This window comes from Nomascus leucogenys, chromosome 14, assembly GCF_006542625.1.
Source record: "Nomascus leucogenys isolate Asia chromosome 14, Asia_NLE_v1, whole genome shotgun sequence".
Classification (NCBI taxonomy): domain Eukaryota; kingdom Metazoa; phylum Chordata; class Mammalia; order Primates; family Hylobatidae; genus Nomascus; species Nomascus leucogenys.
The window spans coordinates 5926769-5952348 of NC_044394.1; the positions used below are offsets into that span (position 1 = coordinate 5926769).

General features: G+C 39.4%; 1 protein-coding gene across 2 annotated transcripts in view; it reads left to right on the forward strand.

Moving 5' to 3' along the window:
• ANKFN1 (ankyrin repeat and fibronectin type III domain containing 1) overlaps positions 1-25580 on the forward strand; it is a 354475-nt gene that overhangs the window by 275390 nt on the left and 53505 nt on the right. For both annotated transcript variants that reach the window (XM_030827987.1, XM_030827986.1), the window contains exons 9-14: positions 3018-3115; positions 5493-5583; positions 11739-11846; positions 19514-19613; positions 19914-20046; positions 20523-20639. In XM_030827987.1, coding sequence (XP_030683847.1) covers positions 3018-3115; positions 5493-5583; positions 11739-11846; positions 19514-19613; positions 19914-20046; positions 20523-20639 — 647 coding nt within the window. The remainder of the gene's footprint in view (positions 1-3017; positions 3116-5492; positions 5584-11738; positions 11847-19513; positions 19614-19913; positions 20047-20522; positions 20640-25580) is intronic.

Genomic DNA, 25580 nt, shown 5'->3' on the forward strand with positions numbered 1-25580 from the left:
TAATCTGATATTATTCCCACTAATCCCTTGCTCTTCTTTTGGCAAGTTCCCTTGAGTTCTTAGTCTGGAGTCACAGCCCTTGATTTTCAACCTTCAGCTTAGAGCTCCACCACAGCAATTAATCATGTCTGTTTCAATGGCAACCAAAGATATTTTTGTTTCTAGAATTTTCCTACATTCTTTGCTCTTCCTAAATTTCTTTGCAAATTTGCTACTCATTTTTGTTTTGTTCTGTTTGTAATAACTTACTCAAGCATACCGTTTTTATTCTATAGCTAAATTAGGTGTAACATTATTCTCTGATTACAAACCTTCCCCAATTTGACTATCAGAGACTTGGCTTCTTCGAGAGTTAGTAGCTCGTAAGTGGAATAAAACATTTTGAAAAATGGAAACATATATATAATACATATACATATATATAAACATATATATGTGTTTTAGAATACATATTTGTAAGGAGGTATAGACCCGATTTGAGTTAATATATAATCTTGATCATTTGATTCTAACTAGATGGTATAACATGCCTGAGAGCTTCGAGGGGCAAGAAACTAGAAAAGGAGAAGATTCACATGAAAGAAAAATATTTTTGTGTTGGAAAAACTAATCTACTCTAGGTGTCTGTGTGTGTGTGTGTGTGTGTGTGTGCATGTGTATACATATATATGCATTTGATTCGTAAGTGTTTAATAAGCACCCTTGATGCACCAAGCACAGACCCACGTACTAGAAAGGAAAAAAATGAATGACACTTTTCCTGTTCTCAAGTTTCTCATGATCAAGAGAAAGAGATACACAGCGTAAAACACAATACATTATAATAAATCTCATTTTTACAGAAATAAGGGACTTAGGGAGCAGAAAAACAGGTGTATTTGATTAATTATTCCTGATGAATTTAGAGATTACTTTGCCCATTACTAAATGATTGGTAGAGTTTCACCAAGCAGAGGTTGGAAGATGGGGAAAAGTCACAGAAGCAGAAAATGCACAAAATAATCAGGTAACAGAGACTTACAGAACAAAGACTTTCTTCTGAAAAATGGCAGGAATTTAGAAGAGTAATATATAGTTGGGACCAGATAAGAAGGTCCTTGAATGCCTTCCTAAGATTTCATTTTATTTCAAAGCAACTGGACACTATGACAGGATACTAGGTGGAGGAATAAAATCATTCGATCTTTATTTTTCAACTATAATTCAGGATATAGTAAGAGGATTTTTTTTTTTCTTGAGACAGGATCACACTCTGTGGCCCAGGATGAGTGCAGTGGTACAATCAACTCACTGCAACTTTCAACCCCCGGGCTTAAGCAATCCTCCCACCTCAGCCTCCTGAGTAGCTGGAACAGTAGGGGCATGCCACCACTCAGAATGGGAGGCACTCAAGTAGAGATTAACAGAAGGAAGTTCGAGCTCAAGGGGGAGGCTGGACATAGAATCACAGTTTTAAGACTCATAGTTAGAGCTATAAAAGTAGATAAAGTCAATACCAAAGGCAAACGTGGAGTGAAAAGAGAGCCAAACATCAAACTCCCAAGGAACATCACATCAAAGGGAGAAGGAGAAGGGGCGAAACCAGGAAGAGTCTAGAAAGAGGCAATTAATGGATAAAAGAAGTAGAAAGGCAAGTGCAACCAAAACCGGCGGGGGGAAGATTGCACAAGGTAAGGAAGGCCAAACATGGCAAGATTTCCCAAGGGGAGACTGTTGCCGATGATCAAAGCACAAGAATTTTAGGAGAGCGGTTTCAAGAGGGTGAGGAAAGCAAGCGAGATGCCCAGGAATATTCTGAAGAAGAGGAGAGAATGCAGGAAGGAGCATCCAGAGCAGAGGAATTGTGTGACTCAAGGGGCACAGCAGGCTTTGGAGGTGGTTTGATTATGACATATTAAAGTGTCATAGAGAATGTCACTTAAATCTTAAGATCTATTGCTTATCACAAAGTTTAGAAACCGAGGCCTTGCTTCCCATGGGATTTAAGTCCCTTAAGTCCCTGCTTCATTTATGCTTGCCTTAAATCCCACCAGGTATAAGCAATTACTTCAGATACTTTTTACTGATGATGCACAATTTATCTTTCCTGACCATGCTTTGTCAACTGATAGAAAATGTGATGAAAGCATATGATATCACAGTAAAATGGGGTGTTAGAATTTGCATGATTTAACTAGGGATAAACATTCACCTTGGGGATGTCAAGGGAGAAGAACACTAACACCTTAGCCACAAACCCCTTTTCCAATGAAAAGGCTTGGAAGAAGGTATCAAGGAGAAGAAGGAAAGAAGGAGAGAAGGAGAAGGGAGCAGTATATAAGGCATTAGGGGAAGAGAATATTTTCAGAAAGAGAAGATGTCAAATGATGTGGAGATAATGAAAGGAGGCTTCTTTATTTGGAATGAAAATTTCACTCAGACCTTAAGAGAGGATTTTCAGTAGAATGTGGCGAAGCAGGTGTCAGACTTGGAGAGCGAATAGAAGGTAATATCCTAGTGGATCCTTTGGTTCTCAGATGCAGTAAATAAGTTATCTACTATATAGAACAAGCTGTTATATGTAACGTACCTGAGTATGGTGTGTATATACATATACACATACACATACACACACAAATGCACACACACACAATGTGTTTATATGGCAATGGCCTCATGAGCAATATATTTAATATAACTTACATCTGACATTAAGAACATCACATAAATGTACATGTACCACAATATACATTATATTTATCAAGGCTGAAAAAACTTTTTTTGAAAAAGTTTTGATTAAAACTTTTTTGATAAAGTTTTTATTATTCTTTTCTGCTCTTCTTTTAAAAAAATGTGAACTTGGAAACTAAATTGACATCTCAAGGAACATTGTCTGATACACCAATATAAAGAAAGGAGGGTACACTTAACCCTTTTTGAGAGGGATTGTATGCTAGAGTTTCTATGGTACTTCTTGATGTGTGACTGAATTTTATTCTCCCTCTTTCTCTCTCTCCCTGCCCCCCTACTCCTTCCAGTGGAATGGAGTATGTCCAAAGACTTTTCTCCTTTGGCTGGAGAAATCATCATGGATAATCTGCAGACTCTGAGATGCACAATCACAGGACTTACAATGGTAAATGTCCCCAGTAGACTTTCCATTTCCCTATCGCTGATATTTGTGCTGGGATATTAGTAGCAAATGCCTGTTCTGAAAGCAACAGCCAACGCCCAGTCCTCTGGCAACAACTGCCACTCATTAAGCATGATATGTCTGGTAGCTATAATCTGAATTTCACAAAGCAGTAAGCAGACAGCATGAATCACTCTGTAAACTGTCGTGTTCTAAGGAGATCAGAAAAAGACTGGCCTCATGCAAGCCTTGAAAGCTGCTGCTTTCTGGATCACAGTCTAATCTTTTGGGGGAAAGCAGGGAGTGGATCAAAGACTCTGAGAGATCCAATTTTGACTCCCTGTCTGATGATAAAAATAACAGCTTCATCTCACCCTCATGCCCACAGCCTCAGCCTCAGTTGAGATCAGTCATCAATTGCAATCACAAAATTTCCTGAGAGAAATCCTTTTCCCTTGATTAAAAAAAAAAAAAGTCTGTCTAAATATGCTTTCACAAAAAAGAACCTATATATGGTGGAGCTATGTTTCTCAGTAACCTAAACTAATTTAAATTGTGAGTGAAAAACTGGAACAAACTGCTTATTTAACTAATATAAACTCAAAAGTTTATTATTTAGAATTATGAGCATATGAGCATATGAAATGCAAAAAAATTAAAACACCTTGTAAATCAGTTCAAACTGGAGCAAACCCTGTATTTCCTCAAGCAATTAAAATGCAAAAGATAAAATTCTTTTTTCTCAAAATACTTTAAAAGTAAAATTAAATCAAACTTTTTTCAGTCCAATTCAAATATTTAATATCTTAGGACCTTCAGATGAGGGAAGTAGAGGGATAATTTTGTTATTATTGTTGTTGTTTTCTTAAAGGTTGGTTGATTAAAATGTTACCTACAAAGTATAATCCTAGAGCCCAGCCTTAAAAAAAAAAATGCATCAGGTTGCATTTCTTCAAGTTTAAACCTGCTTATTCTAATGGAATTTTTGATGCTTGGGTAATCACCACGGAATCCTGACGTTTAGTCCTAATCGCATATCTATACCAGGGGCCAGAACTGTGGATTACCAGAGCAAACAAACCCCTGAGTGGGTGGCCCCCAGAGATGCTATCAGTAGAAGACTGATTCCAACCCTATGGCTCACAAGATGGAAGAGGGCCAGAAGGAACCCTAGGGAATTTTCATTGCTTACAAGAAAAAGTGATATGGTGATAAAAATGGAAAACTCTCCATCAAGAGTTTCTCTAATATCTGAACTAATTTCCATAGGGATTAAGTTTTTCCACTTGACCATCTAATGAAAGAAATGCAGACACTACTGTAATTATATAAAAGCCTACGAGTAGATTTATACTTTACACAATCTCTATAACTTTGACAGTCATAGAAACCCATTTTCAACATTAAAAAATTGATTTCCTAACATAGTAAGGACAATATTTTAAGATCCCTAGAAAAGTCTCTACAAAGATGTGTTTTGTTTTTTTAACTTCAAACATCATTTTACAATTTTTACAAGCAATGTTTCATCAAATGCTGGCTTCTCAAATGCCTTTGGGTTCACTGGAAAAAAATATAAAAGCAAAATATAAAATATAAAAACTCAAGCAAAATATAAAAACTACACAAAAGATTTTAAAACATTGTCAGCAAACAAAAACAATTCCTTAATTCTTAACGTCACAAAAGACCATTAAAGAATATAAGCCATTGTTTTAACAGTGGCTTTAAAATTGAAGTCACATCAAAGAGTTAATTTTTTTAAATGTGTATGCAGCTGAACGAAGGATGTTTATTGCAGCATATTTGTTATAGCACGAAATGTGGGAACCATCTAAATGTCCACCAGTCGGGGACTGGTTAAATACATGATACCGAATGTTTGCTCACAGTGAAATGTATGCAGCCACAAGAAGAACAAGGCAGGTATTTAATGCACTACTCTGAAAAGATATTTATTATAACTTATTCATTTTCTAAAGCAAGTTGGTCACTAAAAGAAGTGATAGCTATTGCCTATAGGAAGGGGAAAATAAGGAGAATGATGTGAGAGTGGGAATTGCTATTTTTGGTAAACCTTGTAGAACTATGTGACTTTTAAAAATTTATATATAGTTTTGGGGGGGGTCAGGAAAAGTCATTATGATACTTAAATTTTGAAAAGAAGAAAGTACATAGAAACTAAGAGGGAACTTCAAATATGGTCACAGTGACATATAAACATAATAATCAAGAAGAACCAGAATGCTAAAGTATGGGCAACAGAGTTCCAAAGAGATGAAGGAGTTAATCAAACATAGTTATTAAACTCTATACCCATAGAGTCTAGGGTAAAAATGATTAAATAAAATGCCTGATGCATCATTTCAATACTTTGCAGGGCCAACAGTATTTTGTTCAAGTCTCGGCTTACAATATGAAAGGATGGGGACCTGCTCAGATCACGACACCGGCATGTGCCTCTCCTTCTAGTAGGTGGTGGCTGTGAACTCTCTCCAGCATGGTAACAGATTCCAACTGCAACTCCATCCTCAGAGTGCCATTGCCGTTCCCTTCCCCCACTGCTTGCAACCAATAAGACCTTCTCAGGGCAGCATCTGGCCACATAATGAATGATTTCCCTGCAGAAATGCTCCTGGGGAAGCAGCTCAGTGGAGTAAAAGGGGAGGAAATTTAGAAACAGAAAGGCTGAATTTGATACCCATTATGCCTCTTATCATCTGTGTGGTCTTCAGAAGTTGTTTAACAGCCAGGCATGGTGGCTTATGCCTGTAGTCCCAGTTACTGGGGAGGCTGAGGCAGGAAGATCTCTTGAGCCTAGGAGTCAGAGAGTTCGAGGCTATAGTGAGTTAGGATCGCATCACTGCACTCCAGCCTGGGTGACAGACTGAGACACTGCCTCTAAAGAAAAAAACAAAAACCAAGTCTCTGAGACTCAATTCCATGTCTTTAGAATGGGTCTAACCACACCCTTTCATAGGGCTTTTGTGGGGATGGATCAGATGCCACGGTGGGAATGGTGGCCCAGAGTACATACAGTGCATTGTAGCTCTCCTCTTCCCTTCTTCACCCACAGTGCACACATCCACATCGACCTGATAAGAAAATGAAATCTAACAAATCTTACTGATCTGACACTCTGTCAGAAAAAAAGCTTTCTTACTAACAGCATTCTGCTACAAACTCACAAACATAATCTATAGCATTTGTAGTGGTGGCTGAGAAACCCAGCAAAGGCCTTCTGATTATTTGAAAATTAACAGTCTATGCCTGGTATGTTTGGGCACTCCCTATTAACCAGAAAATTTAATTAACCAGAATAAATATCTCCAGACATATCATATCATAGGTTTTTCTATGTAATGAGCCCAGTACTCTGAATTATATTTTCATTTTTTAAAAACACTTTATTAATGTGAGAGTTAAAAGTGATATCATATGTTTCTTGTGAGAGTACAAACTGCTACATCCTTTATGGAACACAATTTGCTGTGTTACACCAACTGCCTTAAGAAAATCTGTTTCTTTTTACTCCATAATTCTACGTGTAGGGCTCTACCCTAAGTAAAAAGAAATGCGAACAAACCAGTCTATATGATGATGTGTAGCAATGCACTCACAAAATGAAGCATCATTTGTGGTAGGGAGAACAAATATCCAATATTAATTTAGTAGTAAAGTATGATATATCTATCTTTATATCCGTAACTACAAATAAAATACAATCACTAAACATGGTCTTTTTAAAAAACATTGTGTGGAGAAAAACTTCTACAGTGTAAGTTTTATGTTTTATGTAAAAAAAAAATGCAAAATGTGGGATTTTTTTTCACATAACATTCAACTGTAGGTTTGTATATAATTAGATAGAGTGTGTCCATGTGTCTTAATTACTCTCCGAATATATCAGTGGACATTTGGGTTATGAGATTATGGTCTCTTTTAGTTTTTTTAAATATGTCTGTGTTTTTTTAATAATAACCATTTACTCAAGACCAGCCATGAATCAGGCAGTATGTAAAGGGCCTTCACATTCAGTATCTCTTAATCCTTGCAGCAATCTTTCATCATTGTTTCTGTCTTGCAACTAAGCATCATTGTCACTATCATCTGCATCTCTATCAGCAGTGGAGATAACCTTTATCAGACTCATTATATGGAGGGCTTTAATCTAAGTACCTCACATGGATTAACTAATTTAATCTTCGTAACGTACCTCTTGAGGTGATTTTTATTATTGGGCTCATTTTACTGATGAGGGAACTATAAACATAGAGGCACATATACACAGAGCCCAGCATCTGAACTGGGGTTCAGAGATGTTGCCTTTCTGAAAGTCACAACACTGGTACATGGCTGAACCAGGATTCTAGCCTGAATTGGTCACCTGGCATGTCTCCGATGCTACAGTAACTAGTGCCCTGCTATCAGGAAGACTAAGAGCCAGCCATCTGTGCCTGACTACCATCTCTGGTGGATTCAGATAACTACACCAGGTGAAACAGGACCTTGGACCACCGATGCCTGAGATCCCTGAGGTCCCTGACTCTCCTGGCATTTGATGGCTTCATTATTCTAGTCTTATTTGGACTAGTCATCTTTTTATTTCTAGTCATTTATTTCTAGTTGTCTTTTTACCAAAGATTTGCCAGAAACACAAACAGAATTCTAAGATTAAGATAAAAGGAACCAATCTCATGTTGGGGATGGGCAGTAGTGTGTGTATATTATGGGAGGGACAGAAAATGCACAAAATGCTAGTCTCAGTTGACCTGAAAGCGAGGAGGTGTGTGGGGAACCCCACTCCAAATGCAAGTTCTGATCTGCATATAGATGCATTTGCTGATAAAGATCAGAGGCTCAGGTTCCATAAGCTGCACGTTCCATTCAGACACTGTCATAGCCCATTTGAGGTGCCATCTCCAGAAAGACCAGAATAGTTGTTCAGGACTGGGAGGAGTCACTTATTAACATATCAAATAGCAACATATCAAATATGTAATTAACATATCAAATAGCAACCACTTTCTAAAATGGTATGTTTGATTAGTAGGGATAACTGGCAAAGAACTGAAATCCTAACATGTGGTTATAGTTGTTGCAGACATGCCCTATCGCTCTGGAGGAACAATATAAGAACACTCCTATTTATAAACAGAGTATGACATTGTGATGTAACATATGTCGGTATTCAGATATTTACTAGAAGACAATGTATTCTAACATGACAGGGTAATTGGAAATTTGGTAATATGTTCCAGTAGGCTATAAAACCTTTTTTTAAAATATTTTTACAAAAGGCCTTAATGTGTTTTTATAGACTTATGTTATATGGTATGGTACATAACAAGAGAAAAGGACCCAGACAGGCTTGTCTGAGTTACGATCAGGAAAATCCCGATATCGCCAGTGAATGTAAGCTCGGCATTGTGTCACAGTTGAAGTGTCTCATTACCAGAACAGTGAGCTGTATTATGTGACATAATCTGCTCTTTTCCTACCACACTAAGTTTATTCCTGTCAGGTTCCTGATTTCTTAATATATTTTCAATTTTCTCCCTCATCCCTAAAGTCTCCTATTTTACGTAGCCGTCAGAACCTTCCAAACATCTATGAGAAAAACTCATTCTTTCCAAAAACCTTGGCATTATGTCCAGTGCTCACTTGGGCTGCAATTTAGCTTTAGCAATTTTCTAATGTATTATAAAGTCATCAGAGCTCGCCTCTGATGTAACAGGGCTGAAAGAGACAGGCCTTTTTCAGCTCTCCTCGCATTGATGGCAGCAGTCACACTCCTTAGAATGCATTAGCATGTTCAGGGACGCGTAGTAATTCAGCCACCTAGGAGTCTTATTCAAACACACAACCTTGCTTATCTTATCATGAGCACTTCAGATGCATTCATCCAACTAAGAGAACAAACTCCTAATGGACTTTGGGAATCTATGAGAGCCACGTTTATTCTCACCGTGCTCCAATTCTGGGGGTGCTAAAAACGATCTAAAGGATACCGAGTGTTTATTTCCTCAAACATTTTTGAACTTTCCAGTAAAAATCCTTTCCTATCTTATCCTACCTGAACACCATCATGCTTCTATTCACAATGCTTCACCAACATTTAATGAGTCTGCTCTGTGCCCCAGATGGTGCTTTGTTTTCTTAAACCTCAGACAAACTAAAAAGAGACTTAAAAACTCTGTAATCCCAGTACTTTGGGAGGCCAAGGTGGGTGGATCACCTGAGGTAAGAGTTCAAGACCAGTCTGGCCAACATGGTGAAACCCTGTCTCTACTAAAAATACAAAAATTAGCCAGGCGTGGTGGCACATGCCTGTGGTCCCAGCTACTAGGGAGGCTGAGGCAGGAGAATTGCTTGAACTCGGGAGGCGGAGGTTGCAATGAGCTGAGATCATACCACTGCACTCCAACCTAGGCAACAGAACGAGATTCTGTCTCAAAACAAAAACAAAAACCTCACTTTATAGGCCAGGCCCACAGTGGCTCATGCCTATAATCCTAGCACTTTGGGAAGCCATGGCAGGTGGATCACTTGAGGTCAGAAGTTCGAGACCAGCCTGGCCAACATGGTGAAACCCTGTCTCTACTAAAGCTACAAAAATTAGCTGGGCCTGCTGGCACACACCTGTAGTCCTAGCTACTCAGGAGGCTGAGGCAGGAGAATCACTTGAACCTGGGAGGCACAGGTTGTGCAGTGAGCCAAGATTGCACCACTGCACCTCAGCCTGGGTGACAGAGCGAGACTCTTTCTCAGAAAAAAAGAAAAAGAAAAACCTCACTTTACAAAGAAAAAATCTGAGGCAAAGAGAAATTAAGTCATGGTTCTTGACCACAAGGAACAAAGACTCTACAAAAGGTACCTATGCCAATTTCCTGTCTCCAGCATTGACCACAATTAAGCCACAAGCCACACACACTCCAACCAAGCTTCTGACCTTCCTTCCCAAGAGAAAATACAAAAATAAAAAGCATGTCCATGGTATATGAAATGAGCAATATACTGAGGGTCAGGAGATGTTATTATTGCCCTGGCTATGCCACTAACAAGCTGAGTCATATACAACTGGATTGGTTATATCAGCCCCGGTCTCCTGAAAAGAAACATAAAGACAGGTACATGGGGGAAGGTGGAAAGGAAGAAGGATCAGAAAATCTCTGAGGCCCCCTTCTTCATAGGTAATCATCTGATAGGGTAAGAAATGGTGTTTCCGTCGTGAATTCCCTTCCTTTTAAGTTATATTTACAGAATGCCTATCATGTAATACGCATTGTGCCAGATACCTAAGATATCTCTCATTTAATCCTCACAAATATCCTGCAAAGTAGACACTATCCTTATTTTTCATGTTAGGAAGTAGAGGCCCTGTTGGTATAAGTAACTTGCCTGCAGACACTGAGCTAGGAATTGTAGGAGCCAGGATTCACACCTGTGTTTACCTGACTTCAGAACCTATGGTCCTCCTAACTGTGCTATATGCCTTGGCCTTGGATGAACCACTATGGAACGCTTTTACATAACTTTAACTGTCATGACATCTACTTAAATTTCTGAATGAAAGAGACCCCCATATTTTAAAATAAATCTGTGGGGGAAGGAGTTTGAAACTTGTTCAACTAGAATTTAAGCCCAAGATACACTCATGAACTAACTGGCTTTTCTGGGGAAGAATGACTAGCAATTTTAGAGAAAGCATCTCAACTAAGAAGGACATTAAGTTGTTGCTTTCTGTTTTTTCCTCCAGAAAGGAAAACTGGAGGAAAGAAAATAGAAGGAAGAAGGGATGGACTCTGAAATGACTGACCTGCTGAAAAAAAAAAAAAAAATCAAGAGAGTTGGAGACAGCAGAATTACAATCTTGACATTAGTCCCATATGGGTTATTACTCTTGATATCATTATAGCTAAACGGAATGAAAATAGAAGGGGGAGAAAAATCTCAGTGGGTATTGCAATTTAAATTTGCCTTGTAAGCTAATACTGTATATTTAGAGACTGAGCAGACAGGGTGGTTGGTGGCTCAGAGTATGTGCAGGGGCTGCTGTGCCAGCTAACCAAAGCAGACATTCATTAGAGCAAAATGTAGATTTCCATTTCTTGGCATCTGACATGGGCTCTTTCCTTGGAAAGAAATGTCAATTTGGCCAAAAGTGTGAAACCTACAATAAAAGCACTGGGACTGTGGATTTCATCTAGTCTGCACATTCCCACCCCTTTCTTTCCTACTGTGAAAATCCAGTTGAGACCCGGGGTGCTCAGTGGAGAGATGGCAGAGGAACTGGTTAGGATATAGAAGGCTAAAAGGGGAGAAGGGGTTGGAAGAGGTGAGATTGGACTCCCAAATTCCTGTTTTCTTTTGGCTTTCGATTACCATTTTCTCTTGCCCTAAGACTGCCCGACACAAGAAACCAACCACAATTACTGTTTTGCACAGAGCTCTGAACAATGGCAGCTTCCAAATCCTTGGTATCACCCGCTTGCTCTGCATGTGCGGGGTGCTCATCCGCGGAGTCTGTGGGTAGTATGAGCAAAACTCCGGCTCCTGAGGCAGGGCAAGGAAGAGGCCTCCCCTGCTTTAAAATTTCACTATGTTTATTTCTTTTGTTCAATAGACTGGAAAGACTATGACGACAGAGAGCCCAGACACAAGGGACAGAGTGAAGTTTTGGAAGGTCTGCTGCAGCAGGTCCGAGCCCTTCATCAGCATTACAGTTGCCGGGGTAAGGATAAAAATCTGTGCTGGGCCATCAGCTGAGGTCTCGGTGGCGCCGGTAATTTTAGCAGTTTCCTAACTGGGTCATACCTTCTCATTCATCAGGGAGAGAGATATTAATATTTGTACATCTGGAATCACTTTACAGCACTATCTTGCTTTAACCCTTCAGAAGAGACTTCCCTCTCCTTCCCTCCCTTCCTTTCCCTCTCCCTCTCTCCGTATGAATGGTTTGAAAACAAGCACAAGAAAAACAGCAGCTGCCATGAGTTCCCTTCTCTCGGAATTGTCCCTTCACAAGACTCCTCAGTGGGGCTAGTTCTTTGGGACATTCACCCAAAAACATTTTGCCTCCAAGGAAAATCCCCCGAGTATCCCTGCAGGAGCCCAACCAATTATAACAACGACAATAATAATAAGCCTCCATATTTATTAATAATATAGTTTGCAATGCAATTTCACACCCAGTATCTCATTTTCATCCTCATTTTGGCAATTACCATTGAGGCTAAGTGGTGTTCCCCAAGGTCACAATGCCAGGAAAAGACAGAATCAGGACCCCAAGCTGGATTTTTCTGGTTCTAAGTCCAGTCTTCCTGACACACTTCATTTTTGTCCCGCACCCTTACATCAGGACTGGGCACTGAACTGTAACCTCGTCCTGAATTTTAATCTTCCTCTGTACCACTGTTCACAGGAAAGTAGAGCACATATTCCCTAGACTTTCACTAGCTACACCCAGAGAATCTCTGAGAAGGCTTTAAAAGCTTCTTTTCTACTTGGGCTGTTCAATTGGGACAGGGTCAGATTTCTGATCTGTGTAACGATTCGTGGAAGAGGTACTTAGTTTTATTTGAAGAATTAAAGCCTACATAAAGTTTTCATTTTCCATGCCCGCATCAGATCTCTAACTCCATTGTGCGCTGTAGATTTAGGGCACTGCTGGGACAGCTGGGTAAGAAATCCACTATTGTTGAGGATCTCTTGAGCCCAGGAGTTCGAGGCTGCACTGAGTTATGATCATGCCACTGTGCTCTAAAAATAGCAAATTTTTTAAAAGAAAAAATAATCCACAGTTGAAACTAAGATACTCGCTGAGTTTGAGCTTGCTATAGATAAGTCACACTGAGCATTAGCAAAAGGTTGTTCCCAATTACTACACAGCTATCACAGTAGCGCCCTTCAGCAATGTTGGCGCTAGCTAGAAATGAGGACAAGTGTTTGGAAGAAAATAATATTCTTCTAATGACCAGTTCATTAGGATATGTAAATATGCATGGAGTAGCTCTGAAACCCAAGTGGGATTTCCATTCCCACATCTCTAAGAAGTCTTTACCCAGACCAGGACCTTCACCATATTCCACACTGACCAAAGTCTAGTTAGTTCTCAGTTATCGAGGGCTCATTTAACCAGGCCAGTTGTTACCAAAGCTCCTTTCTCATCTTCTGCCTTTCCATCACATCCCTGCCCATTGGTTCCTGTGTGACAGCAAAGGTAACAAAGCAAGTGGACAGATGATTCTTGGAAATTCTTAAGCCACTGTGTGTTTGGTCTTAATCAGAGGGGGAGAAGCTGAAACTACTCTTGAGAATGAAAGTTTTTTTAATATTATCTGAGGATTCATCCTCTCCCCATTACCACTGGATTCCTATCTAATAACCAAAAAATGATTGCCTAGATGGCCCAATTGTTTCTATAGTTTCCATCCAACTTCTGTCATAGACATGCTTTTCCCCCAGAGCAATGTAAATATACACACAATATCAGGAAAGATTTAAGTAAGGCATAAGGTAGAACTTTCCAAAAAGGAATATATTTTATATGAAATATACTCTGGACACTCAAACAGTGCTCAAAGTATGTTCCAAAGATCAGTGGGCCAATAATATGCTCAGCTGAAAAAGGTTCTTTTGTCATGTAAGTTTTGGAAATGTTGAATTCTACATCTTCTCTTAGAAATTTAAAATATACTTTAGAATATTAAAGACTCTAATAAACAGACATATCACATTTGCTTAAACAAGCATTTTCAAAACTTCTTTAGCCATGTAAAACTTTTTCACAGTATTAGTATTCCAAAGCACAAATTTTGGGAAATGCTGACTTATAATATGCCAAAATAAATTACCTCATACACACACAAAAAGAATGAATCTAAGACAATTTAACATAACCCTAAATGCAGAAGGATAAATGATGGATAATATAAGTATTGCTTACAGAGAATTACAAAATTATTATTTATTTTTTATTATTATTACAAAAATTTTATTTAAAATATTCAAATACATTGAAATACTATGTGGTTTATTGGGGACATAAACTTTTACCAACTTTACAATTAGAAAAAGTAATTATTTCAGATTCCAATTCTACCACTTACAAGCTGTATATTATTGGGAAGAGGATTTCACCACTCTGATCCACAGCTTCTTGATCAGCAAAGTCAGGATAATATTACCTATCTTGCGGGATTGCTATGAAGAGTAAATTAGGTGCATTAAATTCACCTGACACAGTGTCTTTCCCTGGCAAACTGTAACTTATTTTTCTCCCATTGAGAATGGGGCCACTCTCCATCCTCAGCACTTTATGGATATTCCATAGAATTGAAATGTAATTGGTGACTGTACTGTATGTAATGACCCTGTAATGACTCACTAACTATATAACATATTCCAAATATGGGAGTAATAATAAAAATCACTTCTCCTACTAAAATCCTAAATAGGAGGTACCAACATCTACATTAATTTCTGCATTTTGGCTAAAGAACTGGCCAAAGCTGATCTGCATGCTTAGTACAGGGATGAAAATTCAAGGGAGATGTTAAGCAAGCTTCATTGTTCACAAGGTGGGTACACTGACGTACACAATGAATTCCAATATTAAAACAACAGTCGTGTTCATCTTAGCAATATCCTATAGGGATGAATTTATATTATTATCCAATTATTCAACTTGCAAAACAAGAGTAACTGAAACCCTGCCTACTATGTAATTTGTAGGTCACATAGTAGGGGCTAGACCTGCCAACATGAATGAAGTAAACTCCTATGCTCCATGCACTTACAAGCCAGGGAACTACTGCATTCAGAGTACAGAAAATGAACTGTTGCTCCAGAGCTCCAAACCAAGTAGAGAAGTACAGTATAGAAGCCACAGGGTTCTTAGGAGAAAAGTTAGTTTAGACTCATGCGTCAGTCAAGGTGAACCCTACTATGTTACAGTAACCAAATGATTCCCCAAACCTTTATCTCTCCCTCATGCATTTACCGCTGATCAGCTGGGAGTTCTCCGTGTTGTCATCATCCTCTCTCTGGAAATATTTGCTAGCAACCATAGGAGAGGGAAAAAAAAAACTCTTGAAGGTCTCATATGGGCAAGACTTTCTGCATGTTATTACACCCAAAACTCATTGGCCAGAGGTGGTCACATGGCCCCATCCAACCGCAAGGGCTCCAAAGTACAGTTTTACCATGTGACCAGACCTAGAATATTTATTTAATGCTTGCATGTGCCCTTTTCCCAACTGGTAGCAGTATTTCTTATTTTTTCTCTTTTTATTTTTAGTCTGATTTTTTTAGTTTAATCTTCATTTTTATGTGAGCTATATATAACTATAATGTGTCTCTGAAGCCAGACTGCCTGAGTTTAAATCTGGGCTGTACTTTTACTTTTGCTGGCTGTGTGACCTTGAGCAAACTGCCTAAACGGCTCTGTGCTTCATTTCTCTCATCTCTGAAATGCAGATAATAATTACATATACCTCATTCATTCATTCATTGTTTAAGGATTGAATGACTTCAGTAAAGCACTTAAAGCAGTTTTATTATTTTCTTAAAAGCAATTTCTTCCTTCTTCCATTTTTTTCCTCCTCAAAGATAACCTCTTAACCTTTAGCTAATTCTTTTAGTATTTTCCCCATATCTCTAAATAACGTGCTCATATTTCTAATAATGTTTTTCAATTTTAGTCATTACCTCACTAAAGAAAGTAATGATGCATCTCTTTTTACCCCACCCCTCCCTTATTTGCATGCATAGTTCCTATCTTCTCGATCTCTTAATATACGTATATTGAATTTTAGTAAAATCAGTATTTACCGTTTACATTATAATGACAAATCATATGATTATTTTTCTTTCCAGGATAACTTTTTGTTTCCCTGTAGTTAATAATCATTTATTGTGCATTTGCTTGTTTTTCTATGTGGCTATAATAATTAATCCCCAAACTATTCTCGAATTAAATCAGTCTTCTCTCAATATAATCAGATGCTTTAGGTGTTTCTATTGCATCTTCTTAAGGAAACATTCATGGAGTCCTCTGTCCTGCTCCAGTCTAGACTGATCACTTGTTGCCTAGTGTACAACTGTCACCCTTGGATTGCCTTTTGCTACCATATTGAGGACTCTTCTTGTCACTCTCCAATATTGGGTTCCTTCTTTCTGTATTGCATGGTGGAGCTTTCCCCCAGCAGCATCCTGAAAGGGGGCTTGGGAACTAATTTTCAGAGAAATTGTATATCTAAAGGTGTATTTATTCTACTTAACATTTATTCAAGGTTTTGGATGAGTATAGAATTCTTGGTTGAAATCCTTTTTTTTCATATTTTGAAGGTATTGTTTCATTGTTTTCCAGCTTTCAGGACTAAGTCTGATGTCATTCTAATTCCAGAGGTTCTATATGAAACCTTTTTTTTCCCCTCTCTGGAAGGTTTTAGGTTTTCTTTTGACTCCAGTGTTCTAAAATTTCACAGTGATGTACTAAGGCATCTGTTGTCTGTTATACTGGGCACCTGGAAAGTCCTTTCAACATGAAAAGTTATACCCTTCAATTGTGAGACATTTTCTTAAATTACTTCTTTAAGTATTTCTTTGCCTTCTTTTCCTCTCCTCTATCTTACTAGAACTCTTGTTATTCAGATTTTGGTTCTCCTACATTCGTCCTTTAATTTTATTTTCTTTTTTTCTTCTACTTTCCATCCTTACATCCTTTTGCCTTACTTTCTTGGAGATTTCATCAGCTTTAATTGCTAAGCCTTCTATTGGGTTTCTCAGCTTTTGACAACATGTTCTTAATTGCCAATGCTCTCTTTTGTTCTCTGGTTCTTTTTATAGACTCTTACTCTCTTTATAAGGATGCAAGTCTTCTCTTACCTCTCAGAATATTAATGATAGGCTTTATTTCATTTTATATTTTCTTTCCTCAGAATAATCTCTCTTTTCTGTAAGTTGGTCTTTTGTTTACTAATTTTTGGCCTTTGTATTTCATGTTAGATGCTTTTCTCAACTGCCTGGTGATCCTTCAATGAATGCTCAGATTTCAGAGAAGGGAAATCAATAGCCATTGGGAAGTTCTGAGCACATGCGTAGGGCTCTTTACTTACAGGATTCATTGTAGGGTGACCTGGCACCACCTTTCCATTGGGATATCCCCAATGTCAGAATCTTTGGGTACGTTCTCTTAGGCTGGTCAAATTTTCCACAGAAATTTCTTCCAGTGTCCTGCTTGGAAGGTATAAGTTTGGATACCAGTGTTCTGAGAACCCTATAGGGAAATATTATGTATAAAAACTTATGCATAAATCTGCCCATTTGGGGTACACTGCCACCATCATCAGCATCCCATTTTCAACATTACCTGATGCCTCCCACTCCAGAGATGTCTGTTGTTGTTGTTTTGGGTGTTTGTCTGTCTGTTGATTTCCAGAGAACAAGCCACTAGCTTTCTTCTAGAGTGGGGAAGAGGTATTTGTCCAGTCATGTAGTAGAGGAGGAGATCAAGAAGTCTAACTACTTTTTGAGCAGGCTTCCACAAATCCTCCTTGTTTTTAGCTCACACTCACCCCTCACTTCCAGCAGCCATGGAGACCATGGAGTGAATCAGATCACTTCTGAACTTTCTCCACTGCTGTCTTCGACTTCATCTGTCTCAAGTCTTAAATCTTTCTATCCATCTGCTTTCCAGCTACTGAAATTTACTTACTTTTGTCTCCTTTCCCATCTCTTTGTCTCTAAAAATTTGTGTTGTTTCCTTCTTTTCTTAATTTCTAGTCTGCTTTTAGTGAGGTTTGAGGAAAGGGTAATATGTAATAAATATGTTCAGTCTTCCATATTTAACTGGAAGTCCCAGCAGCATTATTTCCAAGCAGCCAAACTCATGTTCAAGTCAGAAAAAAGAATGATTTTGCTTTGTTCTGCAAGGAATAACCATTACCAACATAAGCTTGAAACTGGCATGAATGCTTGTGTCAGTCAGCTGTTCCTATATAATCATAGCCAAAGACACACTGGCCCTCAGTCATGGGCCACCTGTCCAGGTTTCTGTGCCTAACAGCAGTCATATGGACCATATTCTCATCTCCAGTGACATGTCTGTCAGCAGTCTGATGGTGATACCAACAACCTCATTTTCCCTTCATTGCATAGAATATGAGAGTTAAAATCAGTGATTATGTAGTCCAGCTCCATGCAATATTATTTGCAAAGGCTGTTATAGGAAGTATAGGAAGTCTACTACCCTTATTAGGGCAAGCTCCATGTTATAAGCAGAAGACCTGAACAGAAGCAATGAATTATTTGCTTACCATTGTAGCTGCAGAGCCTGATGCATGGTAGTGTGCCCAATAAATATTTGTCCAGTTAATGAATGTCTGTTTTCCCAGGCACTGACTTTTTGAGCAATTCATTTCACTTCTCAGCCTTAGTTTCTTCTTCTGAATAATGAGGATGATAATCATACCCATCCCTACACCCATTTTTGTAAACCAATATACACAATGAAGAAAAAAACTGTTCCAGAATGCTAGCAGTGGTTATACAGAAGTGGTGAGATGATATGGGTGGGGTTTTGCTCTTTTTTTTCTATTCTCCAGACTTTCTGTAATGTGCTTATATTAATTTTACAATGAAAAAAATGAACGGAATATGTAGACTTACAGGGAATGCTTTACCAACATTGAGAATTGTATGAATATTAGAAGGCAATTGCAGGAGTAGGGAGAAGGGCAAAGGAGTTGATTCCATGTCTTTTTATCCTACCTTAAAATAAATCAAAAATTTCAAAGCAAAGAGTATCAACAGAACACCTAGGTGGTCTCCTCTGCAGTTATAAAGACTACTTATCTCCAGCATTTTTGAGGAGTTGTTCATTGAGTTAACCACTGGCATCTCAAGATACCAGAGCTTCTTTTTTCCTCTTTTTTTTTTTTTTTTTTTTTTTTGATACAGAGTCTCACTCTGTTGCCCAGGCTGGAGTGCACTGGCACTATCTTGGCTCACTGCAACCTCTGCCTCCCGGTTTCAAGTGATTATCCTGCCTCAGCCTCCTGAGTAGCTGTGATTACAGACGCGCACCACCACACCCCGCTAATTTTTGTATTTTTAGTAGACACAGGGTTTCACCATGTTGGTCAGGCTGGTCTTGAACTCCTGACCTTGTGATCCACCCACCTCGGCCTCCCAAAGTGCTGGGATTACCAGCAAGAGCCACCACGCCCGGCTACAAGAGCTTCTTATAGGCATGAATGAGCAGAATCCCTACATGAATCTGAGGATAAGTGACACTAAAGGGATGGGGGAGGGGAAGGCAGGAAGGTAGGAAAACGGAATTGGGAGTGTTGATCTGCCCAGTGGAATTTATACTGTATTTTTTAAAATACATTCCAGAAAATACAAAATTACAAACCACAGGCCGCAAGCAGTCAGTCTCAAGGAGCCTGAAACACCTGTTCCATTCCTCAAACAAGTTTGTGAAGACCTTAAAACGGTGGGTTCTATGTAGTTTTTTCAGGAAATCTTAACTTTTCAAGAATGCGCTGGTTTTGGTTCTGAGTGGAAACTTGGTAGAAATTTCTTTTTTGTGTTCAAAACAATAAAGTTCACTTTTCTCCTGAGAATTTGTGCAAGACAGTAATTTTCTCTCTTTTGAGTTGTAACTAGTGAACTTGTGATACTTAGCAGGAATACATTCCTAGGTATATTTTAAATTCATCTTTTGTCATGTCCAAAAAAAATACTTTTCCAAGATGGTTGAGGACAATGCTTTTACTTTCCCTTTTCTTTTTAGGGGACTCTACATAGCCGTTATATTTTATTACAAAGACAATATCTTAGTCACCAATGAAGATCAAGTACCAATTGTTGAAATAGATGACTCTCACACCAGTTCTATTACACAAGATTTTCTGTGGTTCATGAAGGTATACTAAGTCCTGATTTCATTTTTCCCTACTTTGTACCAATGTTACTACTGCACAAAAATCTCTGAAACATTAGTTGAGGGGTCTCCAGCGATCAAAGTTTTGGGGTAGAAATAAAGTATCTCAAAGGTCCTTTTCAGCCCTAGTATGCCCTATGTCATTTTAAAAAGCACCAAAGTAACGTGTGCACTACATTTTCAAAGCAAAGAGGCTTGCATCCTGTCACAACGTGTCTCCACCGTTCTGAGTTATGGGATCATTTGGCAAAGACTAAAATGTGGATCTGACCGTTTCATTAGCATTCAGATCTTTTTCCAATTGGACAGAGATCAAAAAGTTGTTTCGTGTGTGTCTGAAAATGGACTGGAGAATAAACATCAGGGGTCAGATTTCTTTCTCCCTGCTTTGCTTTGATGCCACAACCTAAATCATGTACTGGCTTGGACGATGACATGACTGCATGCCTTCTTTTGCAGCTGTCTTGTATGTGGGAAGATATAAGGTGGCTGAGGCAAAGCGTACCAATATCTTCATCCTCATCCACAGTGCTGCAAACTCGGCAGAAGATGCTCGCAGCAACAGCACAGCTACAGGTAAGGGACCAGGTTTCAACCCAGGCCCCCAAGGAAAATATTTTTAATGTAGAAAATTCAGTTACCAGTCCTACCTAGAAAGGAAAAGGATGGGCTCCCTTCTCTTTCAGACCCCTAAAAGTATGAAGTTTTCTTGAGCACCTGGAGCTGCGTACCTGTAGGTATGCAGGTTTCATGTAGGAAACCTGTACCTTTAGCAATCTCCTCCAAGTGAGTCTCTCTTGAACAGTGTATAGGAGTAACTCATTAAACAAGGAGTAAGGAGACTTGAGTTCTAGATTTGATATTAATCAGCCAACTCAGTTCTCCTCTCTGGGCCCCAGTTTCATCACTTGCTCTAAGATAAGAGAAGTTTAATGAGATCACTTGAAGGACTGTTGCTGCTCTGGCGTCCTATGCATTAATGAGTATATGAAGATGGAAAAAAGAGCAGATATTTTGAGCAGTTTCTTGGTGTGATGATTTTGGTAAAGCTTACTTATAAAAAAACAAACAAATAGAAAACAACACTTAAAAGATTATCTTTAAGCCTGAATTTATTTATCCTTCCATATTCTCAGTCACATCAGATCAAGTCCCCAATATTTGTAGGTTACAGAGCTCCTCCTAGAAGTAGCATTAAATTCTAACCAAGATTTTCTGGGTTTTCCTCTTACTGTTTTCTGGTATTAAGTGAATTTGTGAATCTTAGCACAGAAAAAAAATATCTGCTACATGGGATTGGGGCCATTAAGAGATCACTGAGCCTTTATCAGTAACGGGTATCTACCTACAAATCTGCAGTTACATCAACCCCCCAGAAATACGCATAACAGGAATCTATGTAAGCTGTGTTTGGCCAGGCCATGTAGGTCACAGCATAAAAATAGGGTCATAATAACAAAAAAAAAATTCTATGGCTTGGCCCCCCACCTGCAATTATAGGAATGTCATTTCTTAAACCCTCACAATAATAATAATTCAACTTCCTGCGATATTTTGTTGCTATTACAATTAATTCAGAAATGCAAGTTTTGCTCCTCTGTGATATATTCCATTACACAGGTAGCTTGCTGCTTTGTATGCTCAGTGAGATTTTAGCAAACAGCTGTTCATTTCAACTCACTTGGGTTTTTTTTTGGGTTGGGGATGGTGATGGGATGGAATCTCTCTCTGTCGCCCAGGCTGGAGTGCAGTGGCGTGATCTCGGCTCACTGCAACCTCTGCCTCCTGGGTTGAAGCAATTCTCCTGCCTCAGCCTCCCAAGTAGCTAGGATTACAGGCACCCACCACCACAACCGGCTAATTTTTGTATTTTTACCAGAGTCAGGGTTTTACCATGCGGGCCAGGCTGGTCTCGAACTCCTGACCTCAAGTGATCCACCTGCCTCGGCCTCCCAAAGTGCTGGGAGTACAGGCATGAGCCACCGTGCCTGGCCTCAACTCACTCTTGATTGCATATTCTTCTCTTCCAACTCAAGAAGCAGTTCTTGGAGCGGGCCATGATGACTGTGCTGAATTCAAAGTGCCTCGTCCTTTCATCACTGACCCACTTGAGTTGAACCATGCCACTGCACCTCACACTACTCTTTCTTTAGGATAAAATACATTCCTAAGAGGCTCAGACTCCTTAGTGGATCCTCCCATCATCCTACCATACAGCCCAGACATGCCTGGATCACAGACTGAAAAACCTTAGAATTTCAAGGGGGGGCTCTTTATTATGTGTTTATTGGAGGTTTCTTAGAACTTTCATCTGATATCAGCAATATGAGAAGGATCAGGCTGTTACAAGTCAGTGCAGTCAGACGCTGAGTGATGCAGTGATGGCCAGTGTGGCCCTACTCAACTACTCCCATTACAATACTTTTGGACTTCCTCAGCTTCCAAATCTATAGACCTCACCACTTTTCATAATGCATCAGCCCACTTCTGAAGTCATTTCCTTCCTTGACCAGCTTAGATTCCTTAGCCCATCTTAATCACTTCCTTGAAAATATTCCATTTTCCCCTTCATATTATTTATTTGGAAAAATCCCACGCCTGGATGAATCCAACATGTCTAAAGTAGTTACACATTGCCACATAAAAAAAAAAAATCACAAAAAAGGGCTGACTGGTTTTATGTTAAATTCATGACTACAATTCTCACACGTAATGTTACCTAGTAGTCCAATTTCCTTTCTCTACTAAATTTGCTTTCTCACACTGTAAAGCAACTATTTTAAAACCTTCTCCCCAGCACTTTGGGAGGCTGGCAGTTGGATCACTTGAGCTTAGGAGTTTCAGACCAGCTGGGCAACATGGCAAAACCCCATCTCTACCAAAAATACAAAAATTAGCTGGATGTGGTGATGCACATCTGCAGTCCTGGCTACTCAGGAGGCCGACATGGGAGGATCACTTAAGCCTGGGAGGCAGAGGTTGCAATGAGCTGAGATCGTGCCCCTGCACTCCAGCCTGGGTGAAAGAGTAAGACCCTGTCTAAAAAAAATAATAAAATAAAATAAAACCTTCTTCATTCTCTCACATCCCTTCTCCTTCTCCACACTCTCATTCACATCTCAGGTGATGATTTCACTGTATAATTCATCAAGGGAAAAATGGAAATTAATGATTTTTTCTGCCAAATTTATAAACCGCCTTGCACAGACCAAAACTTCTTTTTTTTTTCTTTTTATTTCTGAAGATAAAATCTCACATTTCCTATCATAAGGTTATTCCTCCACATGTGCTCTGGGTCCCATCTCTTCCCTCTCATTTTTATTTTAAAATACTCAAGTCTTTCCAGTTAAATCTCCCCCTAAATTCCTCTCATAGCCCCACATGCCCTTTCGGCTACCAAACTATTCTCTTCCTTACACCCAAACTTCACCTACATCCTCTTTCTCCACTGGTATCTCCATTTCCTACCAGTTCTCAACCCTCTCTCTGACTTTTGCTACCATGATGCATACAAAACTGCCCTTTAAGGGCACCAGAAACCAGAGGCAGATGATGCTGCCAAAGCTGGAGCTTCAGGACCCCTCACGTGCATGAGCTATGAGTGTGGGACCCCTGTGAGTGTGCAACCCACAGCGTTTTAGGGAAGGGAAGCTGGATTGCAGTCAGGAAGCGTTTCTCGCAAACTTTCTAAAGAAATTTCAGGGGGAAACGGGACCCAAAATTCCAAACACTCTAGTATTTGCTGGAGAGAAGGAAATTTCTTTTATCCTTCTAGACAAAGATTCACTTTTATACCTAGTCTTGTTTTTGTAATTTTGTATTCTCTGTCTTAAAGAGTGCCTCAAAATTATATAGTTCAGGCCCCCACAAAACCTGGATCTAGTCATGCCAGTGACTTCAGTTTCACTAAGCAGCATTTTATACACTTGGTTCCACACTCCTTTTGTAGATTGGAATATCTCTTGGCTTCCACAATTTCACGCTCTTCCGATTTTCTTCCAACTTGCTTGTCTTTCTCCGTATCCTTTGCTAGTTTTCAAGCTGTTTCCTTTGCTTAGAATCCCCTTCTTTCCTCACTTTGCCTTACTAATTCCTATATATCCTCCAGGTCTCAGCTTAATTTTTATACTTCCTTAAAGAGCCTTTCTCTGATCCCTTGATTAAGTGAATCACTCTCATAGCACCTTGTATTCTTCCTTCAGGAAAGTGATCAGAATCCCAGAGCTTATTATTTATATTATTATCTGTTTAGTGACCCACTTGGACTGTGAGTTCCTCAGTTCAGGGAACGTGTCTTTCTTGGCTACCACTATACCCCAATGCCTGGAATGTGGTAGACACTCAGTAAGTACAGGTTGGATAAATAAATATATCTGTCAATCCAAACCCATGTACCCTAATGATCACACTTGAGGGAAACTTTATCTAGCCAAAGGGAAAAGGGATCACAGAAATGTTTTGTAGCATAGTTACCACCTGGATGGATAGCTCTCCGGTCCTGCACCGTGACCAGAGAGCCTCATAGTCGTCAATAAATGGTCACCTTCACAGTGCCCCCATCAAGGCCTGAGTGCTGTATGCATGCCCTTCTCTCCAAGTTTCTGTATGCCTAGTTCAATGATAAAAGTTGCTTTCATCACTTTTTTTGGTAGGACCTATTGCCCAAACTATTTACTAGTCTCTACAATGAAAATGTCTGGAAATACTGAAGGCACCTTTTGTTGGGGAGGAAGGTAAGAGCAGTGGAAGGGAGGTGTAAGATACAGAAAAACTTTTCTGAAGGGAAAGAAAGAGAAATTTGAGGATTGACACATAGTTAATATGTTACATCACTCTACTAATTTAAAATATTTTACAATGTGGCCAGGCGTGGTGGCTCACGCTTGTAATCCCAGCACTTTGGGAGGCCGAGGTGGGTGGATCACCTGTGGTCGGGAGTTCGAGACCAGCCTGACCAACACGGACAAACCCCATCTCTACTAAAAATGCAAAATTAGCTGGGTGTGATGGCGCATGCCTGTAATCCCTGCTACTTGGGAGGCTAAGGCAGGAGAATCGCTTGAACCCAGGAGGCGGAGGTTGTGGTGAGCCGAGATCGCACCACTGCACTCCAGCCTGGGCAGCAAGAGCGAAACTCTGTCTCACAAAAAAACAAAATAAAATAACAATGTTCTGAGGAAAGTAAAAATGCATTATATGTAGTTTGATTGGCATCAACCATAAATAAATTCTATTGATTTTCCTCTGGTGCCTCTCATTTAACTCTCCTCTCCTTTCCAGTTTTGTATACTACTTCCTGATTACTCCAATTTGGTCAAAAGCCTCCAAAGTCATCCCTCTGCTACCACTCTTGACAGCCTCCAGTCCACTTTCCATACTTTGGCCAGAGTAGCCAATCTAAAAGATTCTGACCAAGGCATTCTCTGACTTAGACTCCTCCAGTTGTGGCTCAGACATTTTATCATGGCTCACAAAGGCCTCAATCATGATCTTTCTCCCCCTCATCTGCACTCATAG